Source organism: Caloenas nicobarica, chromosome 7 (genome assembly GCF_036013445.1).
Source record: "Caloenas nicobarica isolate bCalNic1 chromosome 7, bCalNic1.hap1, whole genome shotgun sequence".
Classification (NCBI taxonomy): Eukaryota; Metazoa; Chordata; class Aves; order Columbiformes; family Columbidae; genus Caloenas; species Caloenas nicobarica.
In genome coordinates, this window is record NC_088251.1 from 14,959,679 (window position 1) to 14,987,217 (window position 27,539).

At 58.2% G+C, this 27,539-nt stretch overlaps 1 protein-coding gene across 3 annotated transcripts in view; it reads right to left on the reverse strand.

Moving 5' to 3' along the window:
• Positions 1 to 4,732: 4,732 nt before the first annotated feature.
• Positions 4,733 to 27,539, reverse strand: part of KCNIP2 (potassium voltage-gated channel interacting protein 2) — a 43,999-nt gene continuing 21,192 nt past the window's right edge. Inside the window, exons 1-9 of one of the 3 annotated variants that reach the window (XM_065638774.1) lie at positions 20,538 to 20,640; positions 8,644 to 8,739; positions 7,358 to 7,482; positions 6,887 to 6,956; positions 6,712 to 6,782; positions 6,066 to 6,173; positions 5,571 to 5,675; positions 5,234 to 5,296; positions 4,733 to 4,910 (exon numbers count right to left, since the gene is read on the reverse strand). In XM_065638774.1, coding sequence (XP_065494846.1) covers positions 4,863 to 4,910; positions 5,234 to 5,296; positions 5,571 to 5,675; positions 6,066 to 6,173; positions 6,712 to 6,782; positions 6,887 to 6,956; positions 7,358 to 7,482; positions 8,644 to 8,739; positions 20,538 to 20,640 — 789 coding nt within the window. In that variant the 3' untranslated portion in view covers positions 4,733 to 4,862. Of the gene's footprint in view, positions 4,911 to 5,233; positions 5,297 to 5,570; positions 5,676 to 6,065; positions 6,174 to 6,711; positions 6,783 to 6,886; positions 6,957 to 7,357; positions 7,483 to 8,643; positions 8,740 to 20,537; positions 20,641 to 27,539 lie in introns of those variants that run through there. The other 2 variants (XM_065638775.1, XM_065638776.1) reach the window with 2 other exon arrangements.

Below are 27,539 nucleotides of genomic sequence, written 5' to 3' on the forward strand. Positions count from 1 at the left end.
CAATCTAAAACTCCTGGTGCAATCTGAGGCCATTTCCTCTCATCCTACACTTGCTAGTTGGGAGAAGAAACCAACACCCTCAATGCTGCAACCTCCTTTCAGATAGTTGTAGACAGCAATAAAGTCACCCTTCAGCCTCCTTTTCCCCAGGCTAAACAGCCCCAGCTCCCTCAGCTGCTCCTCATCAGACTTGTGCTCCAGACTCTTCACCAGAGTCATCACCCTCCTCTGCACTCTCTCCAGCACCTCAATGTCTGTCTTGTACTGAGGGGCCCAAAACTGAACGCAGTATTTGAGGTGGGGCCTCACCAGTACCAAGTACAGGAAGACAATCACTGCCCTAGTCCTGCTGGCCACAGTATTCTTGATTTATGTCAGGATGCTGTTGGCCTTTTTGGCCACCTGGGCACACTGCTGGCTCACGTTCAGTCAGAGACCACAGGTCTGAGAAGACCCCGTGAGATTACGTAGGGAGGGCAGTGAGGTAATCAATCCTTCCAGCCCTACCAGCACTGGGAAGGGCATGGCAGGTACCAGTCAACAACAACAACAAATCAGTGAGCAAAAAGCTGCTGGAAACCCCAGTTTGTGAGGAAGGGCTGGAGAAAGCCTGCAGACATCAAAGCAGCCCCATCATGTTTCAGCCAAAACTGAAAAAAAAATTAATGAAACTGATTAAAAACATCCCCTGCTAATTTGGACACTGTTTGCCCCTACCCAACTCAGCTCTCCTGAAACCTTCCCTTGCATTTTTGAAGTCTGTTTCTTCCTCTTCAAGCTTATTTCCCTGATGATATTTTGACACAATGAGAAACCCAAGACAGCTGCATTTCTGACTCCATCTATACACGTGCTCAGGAAGCTGCAAAGACCCTGGCCAAGGAGCATCTCTAGTTACCATCAAGTCCAATCTAAAGCTTTCAAAGAGCAAAAATAGCAATTGTACTGCTACCCTAAATAGTAACTTGCTAAATTGTATTAACATGCAACAAAACTCTATGGAAGAGGAGAAATGCACAGAACTTGGGTGGAAAACACACAGCACTCTCATACCACCTTGTGCAGAGATGGGCAGTGGCTGCTAGGTCAAAAGAGACCCTGAAGGCATCATGCTCACAGCTTTGATCATGCCAAAATAATCCTGCAGTTACAGCTCCCCCAGTGTTGGGATCTCATCCTTTTACAAGATGTTTGTGTTTCTAGGCAATATTTAGAATGCTGGAGTGAATCACTGCCCCGGGGTGCATCTGCTGCCTCATCCAGTTGCTCAGCTGTTTTTCCACATAACTACAATTCTTTTTTTCCTCTGAAAGCTGGGAAAAAAGATGGCTTGAAACAACAGAAAGCTGCCCTTTTCCGAGGACCCACCAGCTCTTACCTCCATTCTTAGCATAGACCCAACAACTTTGCTGTTACCCACCTTCAAATGCTATGTCCTAACAAGGGACACCCGGTTCCAAGCCCTGTCTCACACAGCAGCTTCTCATAACAAGCTGATGACAGCCCTGGAGGGGCTGATCCAGTCTTCCCTGCCCTCAGCCCCTTCCCCGGGGGTCTGCGGAGATTCTCTCTTGGCTACCGGGGGACCAGTAACCCCACACAACTACTAGCGATGGTCCCTGAGCAAACCTATTGTCCTCTAGCATGAAAAGGCTACAGTGGCATTTGAGAGCTGAGTGAGCCCCATAGCACTCTTTTCCCCATTGTCACCTCTACCACTCACCCTGGGAAAAGAGACCAAAGGGACCCCATCAGTAGCTCACAGCATCCCTGTGCCACGAGAGGGCACATCAAGCCCACAGATGGCATTGCCCAAAATAGCAACCAGCCAAGCAGATCTCACAGGTTATATATACTGGGAAGGGTGTGTTAAGAGGGGAAAACACACTCAGACCGATTCACACTGCTGTACAGAGACCTGGGCAATCACCAGCAGGTCAAAAAGTCTCTAGGGAGTCAGAGGCTTTGGAAAGAGCAGACTCGCAGCTTTCCCAGCCATACAATGGAAATACCCTCCCATAGCCAGAGCTTATTTTTTTTAAGATGTTTCAGTCTCCAGGCAGCTCTTTGCATTGAGCTTTCAGCTCCTGGACCACAGACTGCACAATGCTGGAGGGTGTCACTGTCCCACATCAGGTCCATTATCCTGTTGTTCTCCTGTTCTCTTACTTACCTGCATCTTTTTTCCTCTTTGTTTTGCTTCAAGACATTTTTCCCTCTGCTTAAGGCTGCACTTTTCTAAGGATCAGTGAATGCCTACCTGTTCATGTCCTTAAGAAAAACTTCTTTCCAGTGCACACACCTCTCTTCAAGCTGGTAACCAGGTATCTTCCTGTCAGCTCAGCCTTAAATATCCCATCCTGAACAAGTGTCACCTGGTCCTAAGCTTGGGTTTACCCAGCAGCTCTCATGACAAGCTTGTAGCACACCTGACACTCCGACTCCTGAGACCAGATGTGCTTGGTGTAAGACCCCATTAGCCTAACACCTACAGCTTCTTAGCAGGGAAAAGGCTGTATTTACAGGGCCATCAATAGCAAAGCCAGGCTTTTGGGGACCCTGCCCAGCCCAGCACACACTCCATCCCAATGCAACCTCCCAGAGCACCCTGCACCTGCAGCACCCTGAAAAGGCTGCCAACCCTCTGCAGAGACCCCCCAGCCCCTATCTCCTTTTCCCCCCACAGACATCTGACAGAGGCAAAGATGCAACGGTGGTGTGCATAGCGATTGTGGTTAGATTTTATTGTTTTTGTTTTGGTTTTTTTGTTTTAAACCCATATTATTGTTATAATACAAAATATACAGACTGGAGATGCCAAGCGGGTTGTGGGTCACCATGCCCCAGGGTGGGGGGGTCACACCATGCGACCTGCAGCGTGAGGGAGGAGGTGGCATCTGCTCCGCGTGGTAGGGGACAGTGGGTAACCCAGAGAGCCTGGGTGTAGGGAGGACAGAGGAGAAGGAGACATGAGGGGTAAGGGTCGGGATATCTGCCCTCCCACTCTTGGGAGACTGCAGGCGGGAGCTTGGTCCCACAGCAAAGCCAGGGACAGGACTGTGAGATGAACAACATATTGAATGAATCTAAAAAACACATCATGTCTGCAAGGGCCGGACCACAGATGGTGACCCTGGGGAGCAGCCCTGTAGCTTTGGCTCATGGCCCTGGGAGGGAGTTTCTAATGGCTCCGACACCAGGGGCTCAGCCTGGGTCTGGAGCATGGCCCAGCACAGGTACTGGCCTTGCTCACCCATCCCCTGTTGACCCCAGACACCACAGCTCAGGCCAGCCCTGATCATCCTTGGCTGCTAAGGATGCAGAGGCTGCAGCAGCAGAGCTGGGGCTGCTGGCACTAGGTACATTCCGCATGCCTGCAGGATTGCACAGAGAGGCTTCAGGGGTTAGTATGGGGTCTTTAGCCCATGGGCATCACTGCCCCAGCTAGGGCTTGGAGGGGTATGCGGGCAGGACAGGCCTACCTGCACACAGCCAGCTCCAAGGAGCTGGTGGTGAAGATGTGGGGAGCCCCAGGATGCTGGCTCCATCCCTGAGGTCTCCAGGCAAGCTCTCACCCCAGGGCATGGCTGAACCAGGAGAAGAGGCTGAGCCCACTCCACCCCAGGGTGTCCCTCCAGCCTGCTGGTGGCACAGCACTGACTCCTGGCCAGCCCCAGCCTTGACTTTCTCCCTGAGGAGCTGCCAGCTCAGCTGTGTCCCCAGCACAGGGTTATGCCTGTGGGAACACCTCTGCCCCACTGATCACTCCCCAGCCCCCTGGGTGGGCTGGGACAGGCCAGGGCACAGGAGCAGGGAAGGTCAGCAGAAAAGCCCCAGCCAGACCCTCCTACATTGCAAACAATGTCAGGAGCGTGACTGTGAGAGCCAAGGGCCAGGGTGGACACCAGAGCCCAGCATGTCTCCCTCTTCCACATGTCCCCATGCCCTGGCTGCCATGTCCTCAGGGAGGGGGGGTAAGGGTGTTTCTCCATCAGAGCTTCAAAATGGGTCCCCAAGGTCTCCTGTGTACCAGCACCCTGAACTCGAAGGACAGGGGCTGAGGTTGCAGCTCTCCCAGCCCAACACCCTCCATCCTGGGCAGACCAGTGCCACAAGAAGGCACCTCAGGGTCCCTTCAGTCTCCCCTCTGCCCAGGTCAGGATGAGCCTCCTATGTCCAACTGGGGCCCACCTGGATCAGGGGCTGCTCCCCCCAGCTCATGCAGCAATGAACCCCAAGTGCCCATGTGGCTGCTTTCTCCAGGCATAGCCCCTCTGCCCGCCCACCCGCCCACCCACCCACGGGCTGGGCAAGGAAGGCAGCCAGCAGCTCATGGTCAATGTGCCAGGCATGGTCCCCTTGTCAGGCCACAGCCAGGGCAGGGGAGGAAGCCAAGGTGCTGGCACCCATTGCAAAACTTTATTGGTTTCTAGACAGCATTGCTGGAGGGTTTTGCCTGGAGCCAGTGCTGGGGGCTCCCAGGGCTGGGGAGGGCTAGGGGTGGGGGAGCCATGGCTGCACGGGATGCTGTGCGTGGGGGGAAACCTCTACCACAGACCAAGGCTGCAGCTTCCCCACCGGGAACAGGTGCAGGGAGGTTTGTTCAGGCCAAACACTCGCTCCGTGCCAGCCATGCTCGTGCCTCAACATCTGGGAGTACCTGCTTGGGAAACCTCGAGGAAAGCAGAGCTGGCTCAGGGGGAAGGGAAGATCCCAGTGCCAACCCTGTGTCCAGGAAGGGAGGCCCCTTCCTGCCAGGGCACCTGTGCAGCCAGTGGAGGGGAGGCTCAAAGGAAAAGTCGAGAGAGAAGCAGGTTCTGGGCCCGGTGGCAGGAGAGCTCAGCTGGAGGCAGGTCCAGGAACTAAATCACATTGTCAAAGAGCTGCATGGACCGCATGATGTTCTCGTCCTGTAGGGAGGAGGTGGGAAGTGGGGGGGTGGGTACAGAACAGCAATTTGGGCAGCTCCCCACAAACCTTGCTTTACTATCATGTCAGCTCTGACCTGTGGGACAAGAGCCCCAAGGATTACAGGTAGTTTCCAAGCCTTACTGGGACGCATGGCTCTCCTCCAGGGATGCCAGCATAGATACAGTTCCCAAAGCAGAGTCCCAGCCTTGCCCTTGGGAGCCCTGCCATACCCCTCCTCTGCCAGGATGGTGATGAGGGGATAAAGATCCCCAAGGGACAGGGAGGTGTCCCAGCCCCAAAGCAGAGCTGCTGGTGGCTTTACCTTCTGGCAGGACTCCAGGAACTCCTCGATTGTCACCACACCATCCTTGTTTCGGTCCATTTTCTGCAGACAAGCACAGCATGAGGGGTATGGCAACGACAGCTCCGGGGAGAGGCCAGCACCCCTGCCTGGGTCCCGCAGGGGCTGGACACAGTGCACCCCTGCCCCAGCCATACCCAAGTATCCAGCAGGACCCAGATGGTCTTTTCTCTCCCTAGCTCCAGCACAGCCCTGCTTCATCCCCAGTATGGGGTGTTTTCCCCTGCACCATGCCAGGTTTTGGGCAGCCACTAGCTTTATGCTGGAGCTCTGGTTCCCCAGGATGTGCTCAGCTCACCTGGAAGAAATTCTCCACGTGCTCCCGGGGCGCCTCCTCCCGCATGGCTGGGTAGGTGTATTTGCCCATCATGTCATAGATGGACTTCATGATGTCCAGCATTTCCTGGAGGGAAGGGGAGCATGGTTGCAGGGTCAACATGGGGCTCTACCTCTGCCTTGTCCCCAGCCCACACCCTTTTTGTGATGCTCCTGAAGGACCTGTAGGGTGCTCAGGTGTGTTCCTGCCAGCTCTGTGCGCCGTGTGGGGCCATGTGTGTGCCTGTTTGTGTGATGGAGTCCCAAAGCAGCACACTTCTCATCCACCTTCCACCCCAGAGACATACCAGTGCCAGGGGGTCAGGAGGGACCTGTTTGCAAAGCTGAGCTCAGTAAATACTGGACCCCCTCCAGCTCTTCTCCAGAGCTCAGCCAACACCTTCAAGTCCTGCCGTCATCCCTGCCAGGATCAGATCTGCGCTGGCCCCAGGGACCAGCCTGGAACCCCCCATCCCACCTCTTTGGTGATGCAACCATCTTTGTTCAGGTCGTAGAGGTTGAAGGCCCAGTTCAGGCGGTCGTCAATGGTGCCCCGCAGGATGATGGATAGCCCAGACACAAAGTCCTGCAAGTACAGGCAAGGCAGGCAAACAGGAGTTACAGCCACAAAGGGCCTCAAAGACAGCACAGCCCTGCTTGTCTCTCCCACAGAGACGGAACTCAGCCCCAAAGAAAATGTGCCCCAGGGTTGGGCTGACAAGAAAAATGTTGAGTATTGAAAAGAGCCTGGGGAAAAATGATTGTTTGTCCTCAAACACGACCCACGCAAATCCCTTGGGACACAGCAAGTAAGAGGACAACATGCACCAGGTCCTGCTGTTCAGCCAAAGCCTGGACAAGACCCAGCCATGGCTCTGCCTGCAGGTCTGGGTACCTACAAGACACTAGCCAGAAAATACAGAAAACTCATTTTTTGTTGCTTTTCAGTGTTTTCCCACTACCTCTGGGAATTTAATAAACTCCACCAGCCCCTGTGAAGGTCACCATCCATTTGCGACAGTCAGCAACACCACTCAGCCCAGCCCATGGTACCCGAAGGGATGTGCCCTCCCCACCCTGCCACCATCCCCCATAGCCTGGCCCCCTCCTTGGTCTTGGCTCACCTCAAAGCTGACAGAGCCGTCATGGTCAGTGTCGAAGGCGTTGAAGAGGAAGGTGGCGTACGTGCTGGAGTCTGGGGGGAAGCAGACAGTGTGAGGGTGGGTGCTGTGTGGCCTCCCCGGCCCCATGCAGGCACCCATGCAGGGCATGGGGCTGGAGGTGGGGACAGGCACTCACCTCCCTGTGGGAAGAACTGTGAGTAGATCTGCTTGAAGTTTTCTTCATTGACAATGCCACTTGGGCACTCCTGCCACGGCAAGACACAGCATCACCTCCATGTTGCAGAGAGGGGCTGAGGACCCCCCCAAATCCCTGCAGCTCACTTGCATCACCCCCCAGCCCTGCACTGCCTGGTGGGGCAGCTGGTAAGGCTGCTTAGAACATGTCCCTGATTTGGTGGGCTGCAGCCCTTGCTGGATGGGCTTTTCAACCCAGGCACCCAGGGAGGTGCACCCAAGAGATGGAGCACAGGATCAAGCCTCCCCACTGAACTCCCTGGAAGTGGGATCAGGCTGTAGCCTGATATAAACTGAACTTCAAGGTCCCAAAAACCTTTGCAAACCCTGGGCACCACTGGGTGCGAAGCACCCTCCAAGGTGGACATGGCAGCAGAGGGGGAGCTAGCAAAGCTGGTTGAGGGGTACTCACATTCTTGAAGCCCCGGTACAGGACCTGCAGCTCTTTGCGGGTGAACTTGGTCTGCTCCTGGAGCTGCTCCAGCCCCTCGGGGCGGTGGCAGACAGTGGAGAGCTCGAACTCATCTTCAACGCTGTCTGCAAGGAACCCAGTGGAAGAGAGGATGGCTGAGGCCAGCACTGTCCTGCTCTGCCCTGCTGGGGGGCAGGAGAGGCACCTTGCGCAGCACACCCCATCCTCTGACACCTGCCCAGGGTGACACATTTTTGGGGTGCCATGCTCAGCTTGAGTTGGGTCTATGCCAGCAGGGAACACTCAGAGACACCATGGGGTCAAAACAGCAGCTTGCACTGGGCAACAGCCCCCCCCAGCCTCTGGTATAGCCGAGGCTGAGCAGAAAGGGGGTGTGAAAACCCCCACAGTGCTCAGACTGCCCTTGCCTGCCCTTTCCCCCCTCCAACACAGGCATCTGTGCTGTGAAGCTGAGATCCTGGACATGCTGCAAGTGCGTGCTGCACCAGCACTTGTGTCGAGCAGGAGAGCTGCCCTCCAGAACCTCTACCCCAAATATAGCCCCAGTCTTGTCCACACCCCACCCTGCCCGCTGTGCCCCACCTTCATCAGTGGTTTCTCCCCACCATCTGCCAAGCTGCACGACCCCTACCCACAGCAGCCCAGCACCCCCAGACCCTATGGCAACTAAGAGGGGCTGTGGCTCAATAGCAGGTGCCCCTGCTTTCTGTGGGGTGGATCAGCCCCTGCCCCTCCATACTCACCTCTTCTCCCCAGGTGTCAGCTCGCACTGCAGGGCAGGGGGAGACCCCGGCCAGGGGCTTGGACTCACCAAGTGGCCAAGCCTACCTGGTGGAGGTGGTGGCGGGGGACTCCGGGCAGTTCTATGTTCACTCCCTGCTCAGCCCTTTTTGCCCACCCCCCATCACACCTCCACCTCCAAACCACCACTGAGCTTTATGCAAAAACCCCCAGCCCTTAAACCAGTGCCAGGAGGGTCCCCCTGCCCCAAGCCAGCTCCAAAGAGGGTCTCACTGCTGTGCATCCTGTGGGAGGCACTCCAGGGAGCTGGAGAGGGGGAAAACCAGCCTGGAAGCAGGTGAGGGCAGAGGTGGGTGCAGAGCTCATCAGATTGGATCCCTTTGGGGCAGGACTGATCTAACAGCCCCAAACCCAGGGCAGGGGAATGGTGGAGGCATCCCCTTCCCATGGGCAGGGCCAGGGTGGAGGGCAGGCAGCAGCACCGCCGAGGACGCACACACACAAAGGCAAGAAGAAGCACTTGCTTTCGCTGAGCGAGGGGATGGATTTGGGCCGGCAGCAGGGCAGCAGTTTGAGGAATCGCTGCTTCAGCGCTTTTTTAGTTTGGGCCGGCGGGTTGCCTGGAAGAAAGAAGGAGTCACCAAGCAGAAGAGTTAACAGAGCAGCAGCCCCTGGACCCGGCAGGCAGCAGGGTTGGGCACCCGGTGCAGGGCAAGCGGCGCCAGGGGCAGGACATGCAGTGTGAGGCCAGAGAAGCAGGAAGGCAAAGCCCAGCCCAGGCTTTGCTCAGCCTTTCTGCCTCATCCCAGGACAAACCCGGCACTGGAGTTTCCCTCCTTGGGAAGGACAGGAGTAGCAAAGGGGCAACCCTGCTGGGCTACCCACAGCCAGCACCCCTGCACCCTCCCATTGGAGCATGTTTGGGTGCACTGGAGACACCCAGCAGCCCAGAGACCCAGGAGATGGCAGGATTGGACTCTGCCGTATAGTCTCAAGGCCAAATACTCGCTCCCTGGGGACCCTCCACTCCCTGCGGGGCTGTGCAGGTCTGCAGGGCAGGATGGAGCCCAAGAAAGAGCCTGCAACTGAGCCAGGGCATTGCATCCTCCCTAGAGCTGGGGCCTGGGTTTGATCCTGCTGGCACCCACTGGCTGAACGCCAAGCATGCACTGAACCCAGCCATGCAGCCCAGACTGCGACATGCAACCCCACCCCAGCACGACACTGGGATCCGAGCCAGGGGACCCACTTGGAGACAGCCAGAAGGGGAATGGGGCTCAGGGCTTTGCCTTGGTCAGGCTATGGGGCCGGGTGAGGGGCTCCTCACATCAGCCTGGCCCACGGCCATCATTTCGAAGTGGCCCTGCATTAATAGCAGGTCCCCTCACTATACAGACTCCCCTGCCACCCCCTGCTCCCCCATCCAGACCCCAATGGCTTTGCTCTGCCCCATCTGTCCCAGCTGGTACTGCCCCACGGCTGCAGACCCGCTCCCTCCCTTCCCGCAGGGCCCCGCAGTGCCTCAAGCCAGAAAACTCAGCACAGGACTGATGCCACAGGCAGGGAGAGGAGGAAGAGGAGAGGATAAAGGCTGTGCTGGGCTCCAACCTCCAAAGGGAGGCAGATAGCAGTGTGGGGCACCCATGAGATGAAAGGTGCAAAGTCCCTTTAGGGCTCTGCTGACACTGCATTTGCTCCAAGTGCCCTAGACCTCTGCAAGCAGCAGGTCACGATGCCTACACATCCCAAGCCTTGGTTTTGGGGTTGTTTCTCTTGCCCTCTAGCAGATGTGGCTTCTCCAGCAGCTTTCTCAGCCTTGTGGGGCTACATTGAACCCCAGGTGCTGGGGAAATGGTGCTGTGTGGTACCCAGCTCCAGGATAGGGTTGTGGGTCTGCATCCAGCAGCCCCTGCTAGGCAGGTCGGTCCCCAAGTACCCACAGGCAAGACTTGGGACTCTTTGAGCTTACACAAAGACAGCAGAGGCTGAAGCAGGCAGCTCTGTCACTTTTGGGTGATGGAGAACAGCTCCAGGAGGTTATTTTCCCAGCAGGACATCACACAAAGCCACTCAGAGAGGGAAAGCTTGGCCCCAGGAAAGCAGCATCCACAGCAGGATGCCAGTGACGTGCAACCATGCACGAATGCACCCCGTGGCATTTGCCATGGGGTGACAGGGGCAAAGGTGAGGGCTAGGATCTTGGTGCTGGCAGGACAGCACAGGCTGGCCCCAGTCTGCTCTAGGGTTGGCAGACAGGTGAGGAAAAGAGGCCTTTTCCTTCCTAGAAGTGGGCATCAGTTGTGCATAAAACATTCTTTTGCCCCAGCTACTTTTCTAGATCTTTAATTTGCAGAGTAAAAGGGAAATTGCACCTTTCAGCCTTTCAAGGATGCTTTGGGGCCAGGTCCCTCTGGCAGAGCCAAGTAGTGGCGACAGACCTGGGAGGCAGAAGCAGCCCCTTTGTCCAGAGGGAAGTGACAGGGAGGGCAGAGCGACACCCAATGCCAGGGTGATGGACAAGGGGAGGGAGCAGGGTGGGAGGGAAACCACACAGCGAGAGAGATGCAACAGAGAGTAAACTGTGGTTGGACTCACAGGGGCAGCAGGTATAGGCACGTGCAGTAGGTCAGGTCAGGTGCAAGTTACACTTTAGTTTGTTATAAAGAAGGAAAAAGAAAAAAAAAATAAAGAACATGGGCATTTTCTTAAGGAGGAAACTGAAGAGACCCCAATTCCAGGGGCCCCAGGGCAGGGCAGGGAGCACGTTCAGCACATGCAGCTCAACAACAGGAGAGGGGTGACCGGGGCTGGTGTTTTGCTGTCCTGGCTTTGGTGCACCCGAGGGCTCTGCTGGAGAGGATGCACCATCCCCTTCCTGTCTCCAACATCCAAACCGTGAGCAAGTCTGGGGGCTCCCTGGGCTCCCCTTTGCTGGAAAACAGTTCTGCCCACAGATGGGGAGTGGAGCCTGGATGTGTGCTGCCCTGCTGGGCACACTGGACGTCTACAGCACAAAGCCCTGTCCCTGCCATTGACAGCTCCTTTTCCAGATGTCGTTCTGCCCATCGCCCCTCTGCAAGAGCCATCAAGTGGCTGGCACAAAACAAGCCAACAGAGAGGGCTGGCAGTGTTTTATCTGTGGCTGGAGGTCTGCTGGATTAAGTGACTTGTTGCTTTCCATGCATCACTCCACAGCCCAGTGATGTTGAAACACGCACATGCACAAACCAAGCCTCAATCCTTGAGCAGCACCAAAAGGGGAAGGGATTTCCCATCCCCACCTCCACACGCTGTTGAAATGAATCCCAGAGGCTGCTGAACACTGGCTCTGCAGGGACCCACAGCAGCAGATCCCTGAGCCCAACAGAGACCACCACCAGGACAGCCATGGACCACTTTGTATTGAGCCACCAGCAGCTGCTGTGTCTTTGCGGGCTGGATCCAGCCAGCGCCACCATGCTGGGGGGTTACATGCTGCTGGGTTGACATCCCCCCTTCCCAGGGAGGACTCAAGCCTGGGCGGCTCTGTGGTCTTCCCAGAGAGAAGGCAGCAGCTGGGGTCAGCCCAATGCATAACCATGTCCCCGCCCTCCCCACAGAGCCACAGTCAGTGGCCTCCCAGTGACAACTGGCTGGGGAGACCAACCCATCCCTTCCACAGCACCCTCCTGCTAGAAAAGACCCTACAATAACAAACCAACAGGCAGTGCCAAAACTTCCTCCTCACTCTCAGTAATAACCCATCAGTAAATGTATAATCACGATGGGTCGAAGATGTACACCCCATGGCAGCAAGACCCCCAGTGTCCCCAGCTCAGCACCTGAGCACAGCACCGTTCCAGCATGGGAGCAGAGCACCAGCAGCCACAGGGTGGGTCACGCAGCTCCCACAGCCCCTGCTTTGCCACATGGGGCAACACTGGGTCAGTTGGAAAGTCAGGAGGAGCTGGTACCCCAGGGATGATCTGCCCCGGCACGCTGCCCTAGGAGGAGGGCTGGGGTGGTAGAAGGCAGCTGGGTGAGGGAATCCTCTGCCGTTTCAGGTATCCTGGCTGGGAAGCAGGAGGGCAAACTCCAGCCAGGGTAGGGGGACAAGCCAGAAGGGGCAGGGCAGGCCCAGAGCAGCATGGGAGAAGAGGTCAGCAGTTCCCAGAACATGCTCTTTCCAGTAGAAAAGCCTCCATCCCCTTCCAGAGTATCACCTTTTCCTGGGAGGCCAGAGGCACATCCCCAAGCCCCCCCCATCAGGCCACAGCTCTGGATCCATCCCGGCAACAATGCTGAGCCCAGCTGCCCCTATAACCTGTGGCCCACCATCGTCCTATGCAGGGCTCAGCTCTGAGCAGGGTCTGCCAGCCCCCAGCTCTGCTCCCCTTCCACAGCACCCAGCCTCGGGCAGTGCTACCTCCCAGTCAGGGGGACCACAGCTCTGCAGGGTCTGCAATGAAGGCTGGCAGGAGGAAGGGAAAGCGAGCCCCCCCCAAGCAGCCCTGGGGGGTCAGGATGGGTCCCACCAGCAGCAGCTCTGCAAATGACCCTCATCAGTCAGTGGTGACAGAGCCGAGTGAAACCAGTGCCAAGGTGCCTGCAGCAGCTGCTGGGGCCAGACAGTCATCCATTAGGGGAAACAAATCAGAGCTGGCATCTCCTGGGGCAGGAGACAGAGAGTCCCTGTCCTGGGGTGGGACAGAGGCAGCCTCAGCCCAGACACCCAGACCCAGCAGGGCTGAAGGAGCTGGGAGCAGCAAAGCTGCTGAGTGAGACCTGCAGCTCATGGGAGAAGAGTAGCTCAGGACCAGGACGTTCCCTGGTGCTAGAGAGTGGAGAGCAGCTGCACGACCCTCATGTTGAGCAGTCCCTGAAGGGAGATGGAGGCATGGGCTAGAAGGGGCCACAGAGCCAAGCAGGGCTTACAGCAGTGCTGTCCCCATTCCCACCCCGAGTCTGTGACAGTGCTCTCAGACAGCCTGGCTGTGCCCAAAGGAGATGCTGGCAGAATAATAATTTCTCAGGCCACACCATGTACAAAATGTTGCGAGCAGGAACAGGACAGGATATAGGTTGCCAAGGGACAATGGAGCTCAGGACTCCCCAAGCAGAGCAGGTAAGGCTGAGGGACTGGGACAGCTGTGTGCATCACCCTGCCACAAAACTTTCATGCAGGGACACATCCTGCCTTGTCCCCATCACCACCTCCATGGCAGGAACATCTCTGGCAGCAAGAATCAGCACATCCAAGGTACCAGAGGAGCTATCCAAAAAAGTGCGCCAGCAGAGCAGCAGCTCCTCTTGGCTGCAGGCAGCATCCTGCAAGAGGGCTGGTGCTCTGCATACCCATCACTCAGATGCCATCCATACCTGCCCCAGTAAGGCACAGGAACAAAGCCTAGATATGCCTCTGCCACAGTCCAGCCCAGTCCCAGGCAGCTCAGGGACATCCTCCATCACAAGGGGGTTGAAAGCACCCCCTGGGCACAGCGGCCTCCTCCTTTCTCTCTGCTCAGCCACTAATTGCTCCTCTGGTCGCTCCTGTCTGCACATCCTCCCATTACAGCTCCCATCCCAAGACCTGGCTGCCCGAGGGGATGCGATCTGCACCTCCTTCATCTTGCAGCATCTGCAGCGCCAGCCAGGAGGCAGATGGGATGGGGGCAAACAAACCCCAAATTGCACTCATGCAGTCTGTTGGCAGCCCTTGTCTGAGCCAGGACTGTCTGTGGCACAGCCACTGGATGCAGCTGAAGGAGACAAGGCAGTGGCACCATGCAGCTCTCTGCATTCTCACCATCACCAGGCACAACCAACAGGTCACACATCCCTCACTCCAGCATGTTTTGGATCCTCTTGTCTAGCCACATCCAACCCTGCCCTCAGCAGTCACCTGCCAATCCAGGGAGCACAGCAGCCACAGCAACCCCTTCCCTCCCAACCCTGGCACAGCTCCACAGGGTGGGCAAAGGGGACAGGGGCTCCAGCCTCCTTTATCCACACTCTCCCCATAGCTGCCAATTCCCGTGGCAGCAGGGAAAGCTTTCCACTGTGCGATGCCGTACCCCACATCCATCATTCTTTGCCCCCAGCTCCCACTCCTCTCCCCAGCCCCAGTCACCTACAGCCCCCCATTATCTGACAAAGTCCAGCCCCCTGCACCCCAACACCCCTGCTAGTCCCCAGTATCCTCCATATCACTGCACCCCAGTGCCTCCAGATCCAGATATCCCCTACCCTAATATTCCCTTACACCCTAACTTTCTAGCATCCTCCACCCCAACACCCAACATCTCAATGTCCACAGATATTCCCACCCCAACATCCCCATGCCCCAGCACCCCAGTGCCCTCCCAAGCATCCCAGCACTCCCAAACACCCTCAGACATCCTAACTTCCCCAGCTCCCTACACCCCAATGCCACCAGACACCCTCTGACACCCTAATGCCCCCCAAATGCCCCAAAACACACAAATCCTTCCAAACCACCTCCAAGAACCCTGCAGCCCCTGGAACAGGAGGTGAGGAGCACCTCCACCACAACATCCCCATCTCATTGCAACCCCATCCCTATCCCTGTCCCACCTCCCCTGGCCAGGTCGATGATGCCCAGGGCATGGAGTAGCTTGAGGCTGGAGCAGAGCAGCAGGATGATGCCCACCGTTTGCAGCCCCTGCAGGTCCCAGGGTGCCCCAGCAACCGACATCTCCCAGACACACAGCCCCAGCAGGCAGCTGGTCTGTCAGCGACAGACCCAGCAAGGGAGGAGAGGGCAGGGCAGGGGAGGAGAGACCTGCTTTGGCCCTCCTTCTTCCCGCCCCAGCACCCTCTGAGGTCCCTCAGGCTGCAGGGGAGGAGGGAGCACATGTAGCTGCCCAAGGGACTTAGGGGTCAGCTCTCACCCCAGGGCACCCCTGCACCTACACAGCCTGAAGCATGCACCCCACTGCACTGGAAACCATGGAGGGGTGCAGAGCTGGCAGCATTGGGTGTGTAGAGGAGGGTCACCTGCCCCAACTCCCACCCCAACAGCAGCATGTGGTAGCACCATCCCTGGAGTCAAGCTGTGCACAGGGACTCTTGAGCAGGGACCCTCATCCCAAACAACCAAACCTGTCTCCACCTTACGTGCACCCACAGCACAGCGCAAGGAACTCCCTGCCTTGGAGCTCAGCCTCGTCTGCTGATCACCTCCACAGACACTTGCCGCCCTCACCTCTTCCCTCTTCACCTCCTGGGGAAATATCTGCACCTCTCCACACTAGGAAGTCAGTCACAGCCTTTTGCAAGATCCGTGGCACGTGGAGAAGCCACAGCTGGGAGCTACCAGCCCTGGGTACCTTGCTTTCTGCTGGAGGAGAACATACCCCACTACACTCCAGGGTGCTGCCTAGAGGGAGGGCAGCGTGGTAGGGCAGCCAGCCAGAGTGGGGGCTCCCTGCAGCCCACCCAAAGCCCTGCCTTGTGAGCAGCAGGGCAGAGACCCCAGCCTAGCAGCAGTGGTTATTAGAAAGTTTCTTTGAGCCAGTTTTCTATGCATCTCTTGCCTAAAATCTCCTTCTGATGTGGCCACCCCCTGCTCCAGCTGCACAGCAAGACCCAGGGCAGGCACCTGTGGGGAATGAGACATTTCCTGCCTCCCTGGGAGGAGATGCTGCAGCCAAGCATGGACAGCACGTGCGACTTCCTACTGCCTGCGCTCTGGTGACCACAATCCCACAGAGCCCTAGCCAAGGCACCTCTATTCTCACCTGTGCCCAGTCCTGCAGTCTAATTCCTTGCAGGGGAGAAGTGAAGGAGACCCCATTGAGCTCTCACAGCACCCTGCAACCCAACACAGCCTGTGCTAGAGAGCCCCAAGCCAGCTGCAAGCCAGCCTCTCTCAGTGGACTCCCAGGTTTCATCCTCCACCAGCAGAGCAGGGCTGCAAAGAAGTCCTGTCCCAACAGGCTCCCTTGCTCTCTGGCTTTATTGCTTTTTCTCCAGCCTGCGATTTTCTCACCTCCCTGTGGCTGAGTGATCTCCTTGCCCCTCCATCCACTAGCTCAGAGCCCATCTCTGGGGCAGGATGCAGCAGAGTGGGGTCTCTGCTCCATGTCCAGCTGGGTCCCCATGTTCCCCTCTCCAGGCACATCAGCAACAGAAAGAGCAAGCCAGGCCAAAGGGAACTGGGAGGGAAGCAATGTGAAAAGTGATTAACACGAGGCCAGAGGGAGAACAGATTCAACAAGCTAATTACATCTAGCTGGGCTGAGTGGGACATGACACCACGCCACGGCAGAATCGGTGGGGTGCGTGCTGCAGGTGCTGTGGTCCTCGGGGAGCTCAGTGTTGGGAGAAATGCCCTGTCCTGGCTCCAGCTGTGGGTGTCACAGCTAAGGGGACCCAGTGCCAAGTCCCCTTCTCCCCCAGCTTCACTGTATCCAGGCAGAGCAAGACAGTGCAGCCCATCCTGCATCCACAGCAACGACCAGGGCTGATGTCCCTGGGTGTGGAGTGTGCGGAAGATGCTCCACAGAGGAGAGCATAGGGGCCCCAGGAGACCTTCTTCTCCAAGACCCCAGTGCTGGCAGGATGTGGCCCAGCTATGGCATGTCTCAGAGTATAAGGTTATGCCACAATCCAAACTCAGAGCCTGGCCATGGCTACTGTACATCTCTGGCCCTTCCTCTCCCACTTTGCAAGTCCGCACCGTGAGTGGGCAGCTCTCCACTGATTCAGCCACCAGACCCTGCCCAGCCCTCCAGCCATCTGAAAAACCTGTCAGCCTTTGGAAAAGGAAGGCAAGGGTTAAACCCACTGCACATGGAGAAATCTCTCTTACACCTCAACCCAGGAAACCCCAAACTTCAACCTGGACCACCTGCAGCTGTCTCAACATGGATTCCCATGCTCCAGGATCTACTCCACCTCCAGCCAGATCACACTGACCTCTCAGCTCTGCCAAATCTGCCAGGCTGGATGATGCCCTGAACCCAAGTACCCCTGGCACTGTGCCCCAAAGAGCTGGTCCCTCCTGCAGCCAAGACACCAAACTCCTGCCAAAGACGTTCTTGGAAAGCAGGAGGAAAGCAGGGCTTGGCACAGGGCTTCGCTCTCACTAGCACCACGGGGATGCTCATTTTATCCCCTCTCCAGAAGGACCATCACCCTGAGCCAGGCACCAGGAGGTGGCCTTTCTTCCCACTCTGCATCCTCAGCTCTGGGGCAACAGCATCAGCCCCACTGGAGAGAGCGGGGGCCAGGGTATCTCAGGTCAGGGGCTCTCCAAGACACCCCCAATCCTGCCTGCCCCATGCACAGACCCTGACCCAGCCAAGGCAGGGACAGCCCTGCCAGCCCCAGGCAGGCGCCAATTATCCTGCCAATAGCAATCTGCAGCTTCATCTAATATTCATCTAAGGCTGAACTATGCGGGTGGCTCTCCTGCCTTTTACCTCCCGCCCACCCCTCCTCCCAGACAGGACCAATTGCTCCATGCTGAATTATTGATGCTGCACTTCAGGAGCCAAAATCAATAGCGTTTCTCTTCGCCTGCCCCCTCCCGAGCGCTTGGCTTAAGTGAGCTCTTGGCAGGGGGCTGGGAGCCCCCCACGCAGCTCAGCAACACGTGTGCAGCTCCTCCAGGAGATGTTCAGGGCTGGGGACCGGTGTGGTGGTACAGAGCAACAGTGGCATGACATGGTCCATCAGTGATTAACCAGCTGGTAAACAACACTGGTCTGGCATCGATTGTCCCTGGAGCTCCTGGAGCACAATGCACCCATGGTAGATGCTCCACTGCTGCTGCTAGACAGCAGGTCTGGTTGTACGGGACCTGAGGGGGAACACTGTCAAAGGGACAGGGTGAGGGGGTGCATACAACCAGTGCTCCCATTCAAGCCCTTGCTCTGAGGAGGGCTAGCTCCCCCATGTCATCCCTCTCCCCTCCGTGGTCCCCCCAGAGGCAGATGGGGTCTCGCTGAAAGATGCTCCCTTCAAACTCTTCCCCAGGGCTAGGGCATTTTTCTGGTCTCCTCTGGGGATGCCCCATCCCCAGCCCATCACCATGGAGGCACAGCACCTCCTGCCACAACCCATCCCTGGGACACTACCCACATGGCCTTGGCAGGGAGACAGCCATAGGCAGGGGACAGGCAGGGATGGGGCAGGGAGAGCACAGAGTAGCAGCCGGGGCAGGGGGAGCGCAGCAGGGAGTGTCGATGGCTCCGGAGTAGGTGGCAGGGCTCTGTGTCCATTAGCAGACCTGAGCCATTAGTGTACAGTTCCAGGCTCTTTGCGGTTCCTAGGCTGTCACTGCCAGCCCAGGCACGGCTGGTAAACAACCCCTGGAGGGGATTCGGCATTTCCCAGCACCACACACTGCCTGGGACCTTCCCCAGAGAGCAAAGTCTCCTACCTGCTGCCTCCTGAGCTGAGGAGGGGTGAGCCACTAACAGCATCTCACCTCCATCCCAACACACAGCTGCATGCCTGCAGGACTCCACGTACAATGTCCAGGGCTCAGTTCAACCTCAGACAATTCCTGCCCCTTGAGCAACATGTTTTCCTCTCCTCTGAGCACCTTCTGGTGATGGTAGCAATTGGTGCCAATCCAGGACACCTGGGTCCCACTCACACCACCACAGCTGAGGCAAATCTCCAGCGAGGTCAGAGGGACCCACAGCTTCCCAGCACAGGGATGCAGAGGTAGAGCAGGGCAGGCTGTGCCTCCCCATGCTGCACGGTGACACCATATCTTCCTGGGGACAAGAGCGGACTGGCAGCAAGGCCTGTCCTTTGTGGGAGACAGGCATGCCACTGTCTATCCCAGTCCTCTCTGGAGTGGTACCAGCTGATGGGGACAAGGCGGGACACAGGACACCCCACCTCCAGCCTCCTGTTCTGGCTCAGGTCAGAGCAAAGTCACTTGCAGGGGGACAAGAAATGTGCCCCAGGGGACAGAGGAGCATCGGCCAGGCAAGGAGCAGCCACACAGGCCAGGGGGTGGCCCCTGCCTTATCCTGCACCCCTCAGCAGGGTGGCTGCAGGGGTTGGGGGTCTCTCTGCCTCCTCCCTCTCCACCACGGCTGGGAGCCAGTGTGCTGCAGAGCAGCCGAAATCGATGCCAGTGACTTTGGTCCACAGCTTCAGGCAGCTGCACAGGGAAGCAAAAGCACAGGGAAGGGGGGAAAACATGGTCTGGGGCAGGCACTCCTCCAAATTACCAGCAGAACCAGGGAGGCTGGGGGTCCAATCTGGGCACAGTCAGAGTGGCCGCCCTGGGGCTCACAGGCAGGATGCCTGGCAGTTAGCTCAGCCCCTGCCTCAGTTTCCCTCCTGGTATGATCCACCTAGGAGCACTGCAGCTGGAGCACAGGGACAAAGCAAGCAGTTAAATAGCAATGAAAGCTTCCACCCACCATGCTTTCCTGTCCTGCAAGCAGGTTTGCAGGGCCAGAGGGAAAGATTCCCCCTGTCTGACCCCTCCCATCCGAACCCCAGGCACAACTGACCCACAGGTGCAGCCCAGGGGTGCTGCCCAGGGATGCCTTGGCACCATTCGTGTAGGGGAGCCATCGTTTGCCACTGCAAACAGCCTGTGCAAGAGCCAGGGCCACAGAACTGGAGCAGAGCATCCTGGGGCACCAGTGGACCAGGCAAACTGCTTGTCACCTCCTCAGCCTCTGTGTGCCCTGATGCCTGGGGCCAGGCAGGCTGCAGCATCCTTCACATGAGCATCTGCAGGCACAGGCAGGGGCTGGGCAGGGCTGGGGGGACCATTCACAAAACCATCATCCTAGGAAGCACTCAGCCAAGCAAGCTTGACTTCCCTTCCACCACATACAGAGTCCCCTGAGCGGATTTGGGCTCCACCAAGCATGCCCCACACACAACCCTCAGCACCTCAGTGGCCCCTCTCCGGCTGGGCAGCACCTCCTGTGTGCCCCCACTCTGGCCAAGGGCCATGGGGGTGCTCTGGGAAGAGCAGGAGTGCAGCAGGGACTCATCCTGCCCAGTCCCGGCTGCTGGTGCTGAGTCTGACAGCTCACATTTGTGCTATTCAGGATGAGGTGACCACAGACCCTGGGGACACCTTGCTCCTGTAGAGGTGCTGGAAAACACCCCCATTCCCACTTGCACATTCACACACAGTCCCAGTCCATGGCACCCCAGCACACACCAAAGTCACCACCATGCAGCAGACACCCTGCCAGCCCTGTCCCCCTCCCCATGTCCCCAGTCACTGGGACCTTGCACGGAGCATGCAGGACACCCCACACCTTGCACCAGAATCTCCCTGCTCGCCCCTACGAGCAACAGATGGACACCGCATCCCAGGATGCTCCCGTGGATGCAGCACCCTCAGAGCATCTTTGAGGGCAGCTCAGCACACCCACCGGCTGCCCACCATGTTCCCAGAGGAGCCAGCACCACCCACACCCGTTACCTTCCAAGGACACAGGCTCGAAGAGGCCAAATTGCTCCAGCACCTTGACGAAGAGGACCAAGACCACCAGCACTGCGATCATCTCAAGGCCTTCCAGGTTCATGGTGGGGGTGTTTCATGGCCCCACACCCTCCCACCCCCTCCCCACCTCCGTACTGGAACCCCCTCACCCTAGCACCACGGCTGCCAGACCACGCAAGCCTAGAGACCCCTGCCACTCTCAGCTGTCATGCCCCTACTCAGAGGCACCCGCCATCAGCTGTGGGTGAGCAAGGGGTCAGCGTGGGGCTGTGGCAGGCGGCTCGAGGAGCCACAGCCAAGAGCCCAGGCAGAGCAGGGCCGTGCCTGTGAGTGAGAGCAGAGAGAGGCCAAGCGGAGGGAGGTGTGGGGGGTGACAGTGATGGGGGGGCCAGGGGCGGAAGGAGGCATGCCCTCCCATTCCAATGACACCACCTCCATCGATTTGCTTAATGCAGTTGCTAAGGAAACGGGCCACAGATATTAAAAGGCACTCAGTTCCCAGGGGCAGACATGGGGAGGGACAGGACGCTGGGCACTGGCTAAACATCCAGGATGGCAATGACTCAGACTTGTCCTCTGCACCCCACATGACTGCCTGCCCCATGGGCACCACCATGGCTGAGCAACCTAAGGTCTCCACAACTGTGTCCTGGGGTGGGTCTGGGACAACAGGTCCAGCTGCCCCATTTTCAAGCAGGCAGATGGATCTGGCTGTCTCACTGGGAAAGCCAAGGGGAGATGGGGAGCAGGGCTGGGGGAACAGGCGTGGAAAGAGGGCTGTGATGTAGGATGCCTGAGACACTGCCAGACCCACAGGCAGCACAGCAACCGTCAGGAGAGAAGGGGACGCAGAAGCTGGGGACCCAGCAGGACCAAGGGACCCAGCCAAGGTCAAGCAGTAGCTGGAGGCAGAGGGCGAACCCAGGTGTCCGTGTGCCTGGAGAACACATACACAGCTATATTTAGCTCCTACGCTTTTTTTTAATAGCATCCCGGCCGTTGCCTGACTGCTCGATCACAAGCCACAGGGACCACTGGGGAGCCAGGTGCCTGCCAGTCCCTGCCCCATCACCAGGGCTCAGCACCTCTTGGAGTGCACAGCTTCCCTCAGGGATGCTGCTGGCACTGCCCGTCCCCAGGTGGATGAGTCCCACGTGGGGCATGATGCAAAACCACTCCTAACTCCAGCACTAGTGTGGCAGGCAGGGAGCAGGGCTGCCCCCATGCCACTGCTGCTCCCCACCCCACTTTGTGCCCCCAGAAGCAAGGCCAGCCACCCCAGGAGCAGGTGGGGTGGCTAGGGGGCAGACCCCCTGCCCAGCTCTAGGGTCCTCCTACCTCCACAGAGGGCCCTGCAGATGGGACAGAGGCAAAAAGCCCCTCTTCCTCTCTGTTGTCATTGTGCTGGGGGAAAACATTGCACCAGGGGAAGAAATGTCTCTCTGGAACACCCGCTGGGGGAAAGAGGATGGCAGAGGTGCTGGCTGATGCTGGCAAGAGCTCCCAGAAGGGCTGCCCCATGCCAACACCCTCAGGCCCTGAACCCCCACCCAGGCCCCCATTCCCAGCCCAGGAGGTTGCAGGTTTGTCCCCTGGCAGGGGACGGAGAGGGCTGGTGGCTCAGTCCCAGGTCATGGGATGGCCAGGCCATCTAGCGGCTCTGTGCCACCAGGCTTGGCATCTCCTGCCTGCCTGGGGTGTGTTCCCAAGGCTCTGATGCCAGCAGAAGATGCCAGCAATGCATCAGAAGCAGCCTGGTGAGAGAGATGAAAGTTCTCCCTGGGGAAACACCCCTCAGGCTGGAAGTTTTCAGACCTGGCATTCCCTTTTCTTGGAAAGAGGCATGTTTCCAGGCACTGAGCCTGGATATCACCTGGCTGGTTCCCGGCTTCGCCCCTGCGCCGACCTAGTCAGTCTGGGGACAGGGTGGCACAGACTTATTACACTATCGGAGGAAGTTTCTCCCTGATACCAACTGCATTTTTAAAGCCATTTTTCTTGCTGAGCCTTGGTTGCAATCTATCCTCTCTCTGAGCCTCCAGCTGCTCCCAGGGCTGATACCCGTCCCACACAACAGAGGGCTATTTATGCAACCTAATTCTGGCCAGAAACAGCCACAGAGGAGCCCTTCCAGCCTGAGCCAGGACTTGTCCCAACAAATAGGATTTTGGGGCAGCTCCTCTGCAAAGCAAACCTGCTCAGCCCACGTGAGCGGACTGTCCTCAGCCCCTCATGCACCTCCACTGGCATTGTGGGATGCTGGGGACGAAGGGCAGTGGCAGGTCAGCCATGGAGTGACAGCGTCCCCGCCTGCCCTTGTGTCTGTCCCGTGCCAGCCAGCTGAGCAGCAATAAATCACCTGCCAGCCACCATGTCAGGATTATTCATTTCCACACTGAAGCCGTTAATAAAAACCCTCCACTGTTCACTGCCAGCATGACGCAGGATCCCACCAGGATCGACACAGGCACCTGCTGCCAGTCCCATGTCCCAGTGCCACACACTGTGTCAGAGACCAGCTCCCAGCACCGCCAAACTCACCAGGGTTGCTTGCCCAGAGCACAGCCTCTCCCACTGAGGGCAGCTCCAGGTGGGCTGGGGGTGCCAAGGGACCACCCCCTCAGCTCACCCTGTTCCCCAGGGATGCTACTCCATCTGGAGCTACCCCCAGGACAGAGGAGACATGTGGGACCACATGTGGGGCTTTGCCCATGGAGCTAGATGTGCAGTCGCCTGCAAGGAGTGCTTGAACAGCCATCCAAAGCATATGCACCCCACCAGAAGTAGGACAGAGCTTTGCCTCCCACCCCACCAAGGGTCATAGCTCCCAGGAGTGGCTCCTTGCCCCTGCAGCCAGTCAGCACTTGGCCATGCCATGGGAAGAGCCATGAGGCCCTGGCTGAGCCATGACAGAGAGGTCACACGGATGGAAGGAAAAAGGCATGCCCCAGGCAGTAGAGGCCCTGCACACCCCCAGACATGTGGCACTGGTGCCACCCCTCCTGCCCCGCTCCTTGCCTTGGGGGTCTCACCTTGCAAAGCCCCTGGCACACACATCCCACTGCAGTGGAGCTCGGAGAGACTCTTTACCAGGGAAACAGGGACCCAGGCACATCCCAGAGCTCCTCAACACACCAGCTGAGGAGCAAAGATGTAGGTCATGCCCAAAGGGACAGATAGCCCCAAAATGCAGGTTGAGGCCCCAGCATCGGCACCAGGCACCCCTCACAGAGCAGGAGGCACCGGAGAGCCTGTCTGCATCTCCATCCTGCAGCAAGGGGCAGTGGTACCCAGACACCAGCAGCACAGCAGAGCTGGCTGCACCTGGAGCAGCCCTGGGCACTGCCATGGCTTGGCTGTGGCTGCCACCAGCTGCTCTCACACACCGCAGAGCAGGACCAGGGCCAGGAGGAAAAAATAAAGTGACAGAGGAGGACACTGAAGTGCCCTAGAGAGGCAGAGGGGCATCCCCAACACCCTCCTTCCACAACAAATGCCTGGCTCGCCTTGCCACCTGGTATGTGGAAGAGGATAGGACAAGTCAGCATCACTCTGTCCCCCCATGTCCCCAACCCCATACCTTCAATGCCACTGATGATTTTGAAGCAGCGGGTGGTGAACCAATAGGAGATGAGGAGGAGGATGGCTATCAGGGAGGCATAGAGCAGGCTGTCGTTGTGCAGGGATGTCCTCTCCATGGCTCCATCCCCTGTGCCTGCTTGTGCCCCCTACCAAGCCCTGCCGTGCTATCTGGGGCAGCCCTGTCCCAGCAGCCCTCCTGCCGGAGGAGCCGGCCACCCCAGGCAGGGAGGCGGGGGGCTGCACGGGCAGGCAGGCAGGTAATTGGGAGCAGCGTGTGAGAGCCAGGCTCCCAAACCAATTACCTTAATTGTGCTCAGGCAGCACATGGCAAACAGTTAAAAATAACCCTCCCAGCCCGGGGGAAAGTGCCACCATCAGCCAGGAGAAGGAAGCAGGGGGCAGAGAACAGGTGGGCCTCATTACACACGTGGCTGTGTCTGTGTGCCACAGGGCCAGCAAGGCATTGCTGCAGCCCAACAGCTTCTGTGAGTTCACTGATGACCCCAGAACCCTCAGGGCTGAGCCCCTTGCTGCCAGCCTGCAGGAGGAGCTGGGAGTCCTGGAAACGGGGCTCCCCAGGGAACGATGCTGCAGCCCGGGACTGGTGAATGCCAGGATCTCCACTGAGATGCCTGTACCCATCTTTGCTCCAGACACAGGGCCCTGAAGGAAGGTATCTCTGCAGCCCAGCTGGCCCAGAGACCTGGGTCTGGCTGAGGGGTGCTGGCATCCCATCCCCTGCACCCCAGCAGCACCGTCCCAGCAATGCCTGGGATCAGCATCTGCTTGTCTCAGCTTGGAGTCAGAGCCAACCAGCCTCGCTCCTGCTCTGTGATGCCAGGTGCACTTGGGCAGTGCCACTGTGGGTTTCGGCACACTCACTTCCAGACCCCAAGCCCCATGGGATTAGCTGCACCCATGCCTGAGACACCTCCGGTCTGTGGACCACGCTCAGCCCCATCAGCTGCCCCACGGGACACATGACTGGGGAAGATGCTGGACCCAAGTGTTCTACCCCGACAGCTCTTTGCATACAAGATGTCCCATCTCCACCCCTGCAGCTACAGCCAGGGGACATGGCCACCCAAGTGTGGGGTGAGGAGCACAATGTTGCCCCAGCTGTGCCACTTTCAGGGCACAGAACCCAGGTGTCCGGGTCCATCCCCAACTTCCTTCTCTTTCCCTCAAGACCAGCTGCTCCAAGCATCTACAGGGGACACAGGACAGAGTAACAGAGTGGCCCCAGCATGTGCCCATGGCTCAGTGCTGGGGAGGGAGGCAGGCCCTGTAATGCTGCCCCAGGCACAGCTGGGTCCATGCTGCCTGTCCTCCTTCGGGCTGTGACAATAACAGCTGTGAAGCATCCCCTGTCCTGGCTCTTGCTGCTGGTAGCACATCCCTACCATGCAGCTAAAATTAACCACCCCGCCAGCCACTCACCATGTATAAATAGAAGTGCCCAGGAGCACGGTTTCTTGCCCAGAAAGCAGCTCCATGTGCACAGCACACTGTGGGCACACACAGGGCAACACCCAGAGCCATCAGGTAGCTGGTCACTGTCCCCATCCTCCCAGCACTGCCAGCAGCTGGGCACAGGGGACTGTCCTGCTGCAGGACAGGAGCAGACAGGGAGGGAGTGGGGCAGTCACCCATTGCCAAGCGACCTGTCTTTTCAGAAGGGGATCACACACCTTGACCAGGTTCCGCCCTGCTTGGGAGCCATCCCTGTGGCTACCCCCAGGGTGCTCCTAGCTCAGTGCTGCAGGGTGCTAGGGCACTACCCCTCCAAAATGTGCCAGGGGACAAAGTGGGCCACAACAGAGGCAATGGCCCCTGGGCACAGCTGGGCAGCAGCTGCCCAGGTCCCTTGGGTGCCAAGGGGACCAGCCTGATGGATAGGAGCCTTTCCTTTTTTTTTTTGGTTCTCGGGGCCATCATCCATTAGGGAGAGTTAAATTTAGGTTACAGCTGATCCCTTATTACCTCGCTGCTAATCAGAGCACGAGCAGATTATTAATAAGCACATTAAAATATTGGTGAAATGCTATTTTTGGGAGGTGAAGTCACAGTTTTAATCTGGTTAATTGATTGAGTCATTTCTCTTTTCCCCCATCAGCGACCCGTCCTTGGCCGGCTCCCCAGGGCACCCAGCTGGGAGGGCACCCCACCCCGGGGCGTGCCTGGCTGGGTACCCAGTGCCCTCTGTGGTGAGCTCTTGTGGGACCTCCTTCACCTATGCAGGGAGGGCAGAGGGGCTCACTGTCCCCCAAAAGGGGACGATGCGGGAGAACAGCAGCTGGAGAGGGGACAGCATTCTGGTGACCCATGTGCCACGTGGACCAGTGCAGGGGCTTGGGAGGAGGGAATGCTACACAGAGGACAAGACTGTGCAAGCTCCACATCCTGCTCCCAATCCTGAGCTCAGATTCTTAGTGGGGAACAGAGCTGCCCAGCTCTGGGTTTTACCCTACTTTGGCTTTTCCCAGAGCTTGGGACGACAGCAAGAAGAGGGTGAACAGTGGTAGACAGTGCCCCACTGTCAGCCATGCCCTCTGCTTCCATCCGTGCCCCAAGCACACCCAGTAGGGTTGCAGGGACAGTACGGGGCTGAGCCCTCACGGCCACTCAGCACCACATACAACCAGCCCAGAGACCCAGTGCTGGTGGACACCCGCTACAGACCCAGCCCCATAGTGCCCAACTGCAAAGCCCAGGACGCCAGGACAAGGACCTGCAGGACATCCTTGCAGGTGGTGGGGAAGGGAGCACCCCAAGGTCCCCTTCCCACTCCACTTCATCACCTGCAGGTCTGTCCCACACACCTGGGGCTGGACTCAGCTAACTCGTCCTCTGTCCTCCCCACACCGGGTTGGTTGGCCAGTGCCCAATGGAGCCAACTAGAAGCAACAGAACCAGCACTGCCCGCGGGCACACGCAGCCTCCGGAGCTCATCACACCGCTCAGCCAGGCCCATGCTTAGCCTGGTACCTCTTCCCCTACTGCCATATTGTGGGCTGGTGTAGAGCCCTGAAAGGCCCATGGGGCTGCAAAGTGATGGGAAATGCCTGTGGGGAGTCTTTCCTGGGGCCAGGCAACTCTCCATTGCAGGGCTCGTGTCCTCATGGGCAGGGAGGTGACACGGCAGCCTGGTACGGCTCGCAGGGTAGATACTGCTCCCATGTTCCAGCCCCCAGTGCTGCACCAAGAGGTCTCCAGGGTGCCCCCACTAAACACTGGACCCAGGGGTGGGCACAGGCTGGGTAGACCCAGGGGACAGGATAGATGACAGAGCCTGGGAGAGTTTTTCTAGGTAGGCTGGGTCCTGGCGAAGGTGGTGCAAATCCCAGCCCTGCTCCAATGCGTGACACTGCCACGTTGGCCCTGCTGCTCCTGGCATGA